Source organism: Triticum urartu, chromosome 2, assembly GCF_003073215.2.
Source record: "Triticum urartu cultivar G1812 chromosome 2, Tu2.1, whole genome shotgun sequence".
Taxonomy (NCBI): domain Eukaryota; kingdom Viridiplantae; phylum Streptophyta; class Magnoliopsida; order Poales; family Poaceae; genus Triticum; species Triticum urartu.
In genome coordinates this window covers 16,110,432-16,118,828 of record NC_053023.1, presented here as the reverse complement: position 1 = coordinate 16,118,828, position 8,397 = coordinate 16,110,432, and the positions used below count along the sequence as shown (strand labels likewise).

At 46.9% G+C, this 8,397-nt stretch overlaps 1 protein-coding gene and 1 long non-coding RNA gene across 2 annotated transcripts; one reads left to right on the top strand and one right to left on the bottom strand.

The window, feature by feature from the left end:
• Window positions 1–861: 861 nt before the first annotated feature.
• LOC125540687 lies at window positions 862–1,662 on the bottom strand. Its single transcript, XR_007297360.1, has 3 exons — window positions 1,546–1,662; window positions 1,303–1,461; window positions 862–946 (listed from the first exon to the last, which is right to left on the bottom strand). It is a non-coding gene; the product is annotated as an uncharacterized LOC125540687 (long non-coding RNA).
• Window positions 1,663–5,161: 3,499 nt separating this feature from the next.
• LOC125540686 (L10-interacting MYB domain-containing protein-like) lies at window positions 5,162–6,417 on the top strand. Its single transcript, XM_048704275.1, has 2 exons — window positions 5,162–5,816; window positions 5,902–6,417. Exons 1-2 carry the CDS (start codon window positions 5,496–5,498, stop codon window positions 6,322–6,324), a joined length of 744 nt encoding a protein of 247 aa, XP_048560232.1. The 5' UTR covers window positions 5,162–5,495; the 3' UTR covers window positions 6,325–6,417.
• The last annotated feature ends 1,980 nt before the right edge of the window (window positions 6,418–8,397 follow it).

Sequence of the window (8,397 nt, the reverse complement as noted above, 5' to 3'; positions counted from 1 at the left end):
TGGACAACAATATCTGATCAAAGTCAATGCACAGACCAATTGAGACTATAACACAAACTGGTCATATCACCTAAGCATCTAAAAAGAACGATAGCACTTACAACGGACAGTAAAAGTGTGCAGTAAAACAGTTTATTTTAAAAGCATTCCAAAAGAATGACAAATAAAAGAAAGCAAAGAATAGGAATTGACCCGACCTTTTACTCATAGCAGATCAATTATTCTCAATGGCATCATTTTTTGTGCTTAGTGCATAACATAAACTCACCCTTCTTCTTTGTTACTTCAAGACACAATCAAATCTGCATTCAAATGGAATTAGAAGTTCAAGGTAATGAGAAAATTTTACTTAATACATCAAATGGAATCAAATCTGCAAAATTGCCTCGGTAAAAGAATAGTCCAAACTGTACATACATGCCTAATAACAATCATGGCGTAGCAAAACCAAAAGAACCATATCCGTATGTCATCCCTCACCAAAACGATCATGCATCTACATTTCCAAGCTTTTTAATTCAGCGAGGACACTATAAGCAAGATAGGTGTCTGATTTACTCTTGGAGAATCCTAATGATTTACATTATTTCCTTTGTATCACAATAAAAAATGAATTCAACAAAGAGTAAAACAACTACCTAGACTTTGTCAGATTACTTATGAAGTATCAAGACGACAAAAGAATGTCAAGAACAGATGCAAATAAAGAGAAATGGTGTATTTTCTGCACATGCCAAGTCACAGGGATACTAACACACGCCCCAAACTTTGGTGCTTATGACTCAGTAGTTAGTAAATAGTGATCCATCCGAAGATGGATAATTTAATGTAGAAGCACTATTACTGATTTAGAATGTGCACCTTTTGACAAGTTCATGCATTATTGCATGAGCTTTAAGGTCCATCAATCAAACAGATCCCAAGCATAGGAGAATTGAAAGAACTCCTAGAAAAAAATGGAAAGAACAAAGGATATGTGTCATGGCTTCTCTATTCGAATCCCAATTAGCATAATAAGGATACAAGGAAAAGCATATTCTAAAATATGTGATATATCATGCATGTAAATATTTGAATCCCATCTATGGAACTAAAAAAATGAAATCATCCAACAATTTTAGATGTGTGCAACAGATTAACTATACTATCCATCTTCTTTTCCTTGTATTTCTTAATTTGCTCTAAAATCTAGCATCATATACCAGTTAGCCTTTACTTATTTGTCAAGGACTCGATATACATGCCTATTCCTTTCAAACTTCATATTATACCATGATAAAGAAAGGAGAAGATAAAATGAACCTGGTGATCCACATAGGCTACCCCCTTCCCGATTAACTCAATTGCCTGCTCGTATAAAGCTTGAACATAAATCGCTTGTATATGTGACTTTGAAGGGCTCCCATCTCATTCATTGGACTAACTCCTCAATGTGGTTTATATATTTCTTCTTTTCAGCTTCTGCATTTGTCTCACTAAACTTGTTGTTCAGATAGAATGAGATTGCAAAAGAACTAATACAGAAAGAATTCTATGTAAGCATACCAATTTAGATGACATGCTTAGCCTTGCAATCCAAAATCCGGCCTGAGCTGCAGCAAAAACAACACCAATTATCCTGAAATAAGGCATCATCACTGAAATTATAATATCTTAAATGGAGAATCTTGGAGGTATACTCTAAAACAATTTTTTTGCTGGTAACCTGCAAAGGGAATCTGAATATCTGATCATATGCCACTTTGAACTTTGGTACTTCATCGTATAATATTTATAATAAATTGTACACTCAGCAGCAAAAATAACACTCCATAGCAGCCCTGGATTCTATGAAGACAAATCCTGGCCACTTTAGTTGCTGGTGTAAGAATCTTATGGGTACCCAAAACCACTCCATAGCAACCATAGATTTATGGAAGCAATCGTTGGTGTAAGAAATCTTGTGGACTGGACACACAAACCCTAGCTACGAAATTATGAAGGAATCAGAAGGAGCTCAGAGGGAAGGGCAGAGAAAACAACTGGTGGCGGCGACATGGCCATGGTTGGGCCGAGCCACTTTCCTTGTTGCCATCTGTTGTTCCCGTGGAGAAGAGACGAGGCGGAGGCAGCAACCGAGATCAACAAGGAAGAGATGGCGCGATGGAGACCCATTAGAGGACGAGTGCGAGCGGCGAAGGGAGGGGAGGTGGGAAGGGGCGCACCAGATCGGCCATCTTGGTGATCCCCTCGAGGCGGCAGTCGTTCTTGATGTGGAGGCAGTGGAACGAGATGCGCCCCAGGAGGTGGGTCGGGGTGGGTCGACGAGGTGGCGGATCTTGTCGCAGTAGACGTCGATGGTCGAGGGAAGAGGGATGAATGCACAAACTGCTCGAGCTCCTCATCCGTCTCTCCAGCGCCGCGTACTAAGGTACGAGGACGACGACGGCGCGCAGACGGCCTAACTCGGGGAAGGAGCAGGTCTGAACAGGGGCCCTTCCTCCGGTGGGCAACGACGACGGAGCAGCAGGTATGGGGGCGGCGGCGGCAGCGGCGGCGGCGCTAAACCTAGCTGGGAGGCGAAGCGTTGGTGGGGTGGGGGGGGGGGGGCTAGATTTCAGGTACATATGTGGTTACTTGTGTTGAGAATTTTGTTATAAGCATCTGTAACTTACTAATGGAAGCACATTCCAGGGTGATATCTATGTGGCCGTACAGATGAAAGTTGATTTTCCAGCTAGCCCAAAAAAATACAATTACCAAAATTTAGAAGTATTGATCTAACGGTACAAGTAATTCCTATAGAGACATGGCTTGGATCATCAGATTGCAGGGAGCATAAAGTTTGTTTGTGTTGGGACATTATGATCTGTCCAAATACATACTTATGTGAGAAAAGTTTTAAAGTAAGCAACCATGGAACATTTACAAACCATCTTTCGACTTTAATTGCAGTTGAGAAAATGTTGTAGTATGATTGCTCGAGTTTATCTGGAGGATTCAGGGTCAAACAAGGAGCTTAGCAAACCATATTCAACTATAAGTATTTCTTGGCTGAGTCAACTATAAGTATTTCTTAGCTCACAAAGTGGTATATGGCAAACTTGAAAACTCTGAAGTAAAACAATGGCATGACAGGCTTACTCAAAGACATTGAAAAAAAACATCTAAATCAACATACAAGAAAACAAACCCTTATTATAATCAACATAGGTAGCCTACATTTTAGGTCTTTTGACATAACACCTACAAATACATGTTCTGATTCAAAAACTCCCTGTCAGTCTTCTTGGAATTTCTTCGAACACCTTGTAGGCATAGAGAAACAACATCTGCAGAAACAAAGACACAAAGATGAGAAGCTCCAGGAGTACGGCACTGAAAGAGAGGCTGGAAAATTTCAGAAAGAAGAGAATAACTTGTGTACTTGCATCATGCTTCTCCTATTCGCCTCTCTTCTTCGTCGGGCAGAAGAACTGCGACATGAGAGCAGGATGGAGCCGGGCATCTCTGCGGCCCGCGCTCCTTCTGCAGAGGAAGACGGATGGTCTCGATGCCATGGACCACCGCCGCGTCTCGAGCTCCACATGCCGAGTATGAAGCTCCTCCTTGGGCCGCTGCTACAATCGTGGAGATGGAGCCATGGAGGCAGAGCTGCATCAGCTGCCACGCACAAAGAATACGGCGGAGCTCAGAGTGGAGAGATCACCGCGCCATTTAGGAGGCACAACAGCACGAGAGAGTGCAGCAGGAGACGGAGACGACCGGACCAAGACACCGGAGCATCGCCGGCGACGAGGAGGTCGAGTACACCGAAACCCTAGACGGGTAAAACCGATGCGGGCAAGCACGGCAGGTTGGGATCAACGAATCGATGCAGTGGAGCATACAGAGCGCGAGGAGAGGAGGAGATTGGTAGCCAGCACGATCGCTGAGACCGCCAGATTTCGTCGGAACCGGCCGGCGAAGGCGGCGGTGGCGGAAAAAGAGAAGGCGAGAGAGAGAGAAGCGAGATAGATGGGGGCATCCTCTCTATTTCTTTTCCTTCGGCCTTTCTTCGCGACGAAGCGACCGCAACGTGGACTCTATCGCTTGTCTCGTAGCTTGCGGACGTGGACAGCCCCATCGAGCGCCCATGATGCACAGCTGAATGGTTTTAATGGCCGAGATTCAGAATGGCAAACCACTGAACGACTTACATGATCAGATATTCAGATTAAGAGAAAAAGGCCAAAAGAGAAGACGGGAGTCACAGACAAGGAGAGACCATACGAGTGCACGGATCCGATCCGATCCGATCCGATTGCGGGTCTGCACAAGACTCACCAGTGCGACCACCAGCGCTGCAGGTCTCGTCTTCGCCTATCGATACCACCTTCTCACATCACTTGGCTCCCGTGCGTGCAGGACACGGGAGGCGTGCCGTCAATCCGATATTAGTCATGGCTTTTTTTTTGAGCAGACGATATTAGTCATGGCTAGGACGGCGTCCCGGCGTGGCCTGCGTCTGGGTCGTGTGCGTTTTCTGCCTCGGCCCTTCGTGGCCACATGTAGGCCCAGTTCTTTTGAGCGGATATGGAGAATTTTGGTCTGAAAAATCTGGAGCCAAAAGAACTCGTTTTAACTTTCAAAATCTGGAGAGGATTCTCTAAAATCCCAATGCAATCCAAAAGCACCCAAAAAGCTTGATTTTCCCAGAATCCTGAGATTCTGGCAAGTCCCACCAGTAAAAACGTTTCAAAATACAAGAGTACCCCTATCCCATCGCGAAATTACACCAGGAATGCCACTGCCCATCCACGCGTTGGACCAGAGGAAACGAGCGAGCGGCTCTCGACCCTGTTCGCATCGGGGGAAAAAGGAGTCCCCAGACGCAGCGACGGCTAGGGTTGCCACGCCGCCGCCGGACCAACCTCGCCGGCCAGGTTCCCGCCGCCACCGCCCGCCTTATCTCCCTCCGTCACCCCTCTTCCTTCGCTGCTCGTCCTCCCCTTCGCCGTGTCTCCGCCAACATCGACGGCCACCGGCGCTGCACCTCGACGGCCGCCGACGGCCACCGGTGCTGCACCTCGACGGCCACAAGCAGCCCACCCACGCGAGGTGCAGACCACACCCACGGTGAGGCATCCTCTTTCCCCATCTCTCTGTTCTTCTTTTGTTAGATAGATGGATGGATTGATTGCTGACGCTGTTAGATGGATGGATGGTGCTAATTTTTTGCACCCAGATTGCTGATGCTGTTAGATGGATGGATGGATTTGTTAGATAGATGGATGGATGGATTGATTGTTGAATACAGCTTATTTGCCTATTTACAAAAATGAAGAACTAGAAAGAGATATCCACAAGCATAATTTTCACTAATAATTCTAGTGTTGGGCACTTGGGTATACATTTCTTTATTTTGGTTTGGAGCCGTTCAACAATATGGCAGTATGAATATCATTGTTTTCTAATGTATTGGTATGTGAATTCCTGGTACATGACACTATTTTCTATGATGATGCTAATTTAAGATGGAGAAAGTCAAAGAACCCAAAGCAAATTGGGATAGTGCTGCTCATACAATTTTTATGAATGCGTGCGTAGAGGAGGTTCGAGCAAATAACCGCAACGGTGGTTATTTGTCGGACATAGGACAAGCTAATTTGCATAAAAAGTTCAACGAACGCTCTGGAAGAAACTATTCGACCCGGCAAATCAAAAATAGGTGGGGTGTATGTAGAAGCGAGTACAACACATGGAAGACATTGATCCAGCAAGCATCTGGCTTAGGAAGAGATGAGCATACACACACTATTGCAGCTACAAATGAGTGGTGGGCATTGGAGATAAAGGTATTGTTGTTGTCATTTAATTTCTTAAATAATGAGTCATGTTGCTTCGGTTTTGATATTAACCTATGGTGCTATATGATTACAGGCACATCCAGAAGCTGCCAAGTTTCGCTATGCTCCACTAGCGGAGGAGGAAAAAATGTTAGACGTTTTCGATACTACTTGTGTCACAGTTGGGATATATGAGACATTCAACCATCAACATTCTTCATTGCGAAATGTCAACGAAAGAACATTTGGTGTTCTCAAGATGAAATGGCGAATTCTTGAAGATGGAGGCATACCTCGGTACAAACCGGAGACCCAAAAGATGATTGTCACTGCATGCATGTGTCTCCATAATTGGATTCGTGATAGCAAGTTACGTGATGAGCATTTTGACAAGTTCAACAATGATGCATATGTGCAACCTCCATTGGCGTTTACAGGTGTCAATGCTCTACCACCAGAAGATGATGGTACCATGAACGCAGTACGCGAGGCGATTGCTTCTAGTCTCGTACCTTGAGATTATCCTTTTTTTAGTTCATCCACTTTTGTAATGAACAAATCTTTAAATCCATTTAAATGTAATATTTAGCACTTTTTATGACATTCGGAAATCACTTTCGTACTCATATTCGACTAGATACTGTTAGAAACAACAAGGTGTTAATAAATTCATCAAACATTTTCTGTCTAAGGGTACTACAAACATTTCAACACACAACTCTTTCCAAAATCTCAACCTACAATCCCAGAAAAGAACTCGGCAACAGATTCTGGGAGAAGCAGATTATGGGAGAATTTTCCAAAATCTTGATTCTGCAGAATCCTGTGTGAAAAGAACTGGGCCGTAGGCTCGCGTCCATGCCCCTGCCTGGGCCTGAGGGAATTGCCACCATATTTTTTGCTCGGCCTAAAAATCTACCATTTTCCTTACTAAAATTCTCAATAAACACCGCTGATCGATTTGGACCGCTTTGATCCGATTTCTGACATGGCAGGTCCACTGGTTAGCTCCACGTGGCACTAAGAGTAAACCACATTTTTATCGCGCGGCAATCGTGATAAGTGTTGAGATTAGTTCTGTAAAAAGGGAAATCTCCCCTTGCCCAAACGGCCAAGCGGTTGCATCGCGCGGACGCCTGTGTCCCGGCAACCGACGCATCTCTCTCGAACCGACGCCTCCTCTGGATCGTCAATGTCTCTCCAGGAGATATATAAGCGTCATGTAAACCATCGTCAAGTGATTCGATCATTCTGATTTAAAACACGTTATCAGCACGTAGAAGCGCCAGCGAGAGCAAAGAGAAACAAGAGAGAGAAAGGAGAAGAGAGGGAGCACTCACCGCCGGTGAGATGCCTAACCTCGTTTCCTTCTTCCTCCGCCTGATCCGCGAGGATGGTCGTCGATACCGTCGTCGCTACCATGGAGTGGGTGGACTCCGGCGTTTCCGTCGCCGGATGCAAGCCATCCGTCGATTTGGCCGCCACCGCGCTGCTGGACATGGCGCTCCTGGCCACCACTGCGCCGCTGGACGCGCCCCTCGCCCCTGGACGCGCCCACGACAGTGCTCCCTGCGCCCGTGGCCAGGTGCCCATGGGGTTCGACCCCTGGCTAGTGGTCGGCCCGAGCGCCTCCATGGTGCACAGGGCTGCAACCGCGCTTGCAACGCCCCCTGGGTCTCCGCCTCCACCACCTCCTCTGCCAACCGCGTGGCTCGCGCCATCGACGCCAACGCCCGCCGCAGAGGTCGTCGGCCCGCCCAGATTCATCCCCGTGCCTATGTGCGCCGTCGTGAACGAGGAGGAGGCGCTCGCCTTCATCTCCGCGCCAACCGGCGCTTCCGGAGTCGTCCTCCTTGGAGCCGGCATGGAGGGCGCTGACGCCACCGCCACGCCTCAGCAGGAGACGGCAGCGGGCTCGAGCAGCCGCGCCGCACGGCGCTTCGGGCGTCTCTTCGGGCACGCCGTCGCCGCCCCAGCCGCCGCTCTAGTTCGTGGGCTCCCGCGAGCCTCGGCCTCGCCAGCGCCGCACCTCCAGGAGCCCGCCTGGACCCCGTCGTCGTTGCCTCTTCTTCGGACGAGGAGAGCTCGGCGGGGTTGCGCCGGTAACCACTGGAGAAGAAGGGATGTGGCAGCGGCCACTCCTCCCCGCGGCGGCGTTGTGACCAGAGGTGGGGATCGAGCAGTGGTGCAGGCTCCGACCCGTATCCGTAATCGCTCTCCCCCCTCTGCTTTATGCGGTGCGGCGGTGGATGGGCCGGCCAAAGGCCGTGCAAGCCATTTTTTTTTCTTTTTCTCTCTCTGTTTTTTTATTAGTCTAGTACTAATTATTGTATTAGTGCAGTTTTAGACTATGTTTAGTACTGTTTAGTACTTAGTTTGACTACTACTTACATTTAGTCCAGTTCTAGATTTACTCTAGTTTATGATTTGTGTAATTATTGGTGTGTTTATATTATGCAAAGGCTTGATAATATAAATAAAGTACCGAATTTCATTCGGGAAGAATGACATGTTCCATGTGTTTACCACATCTCATTTTTATTGAACATGTTTTTGCGATTGAGATCTTCTCTCGCATATCAAACTTGCA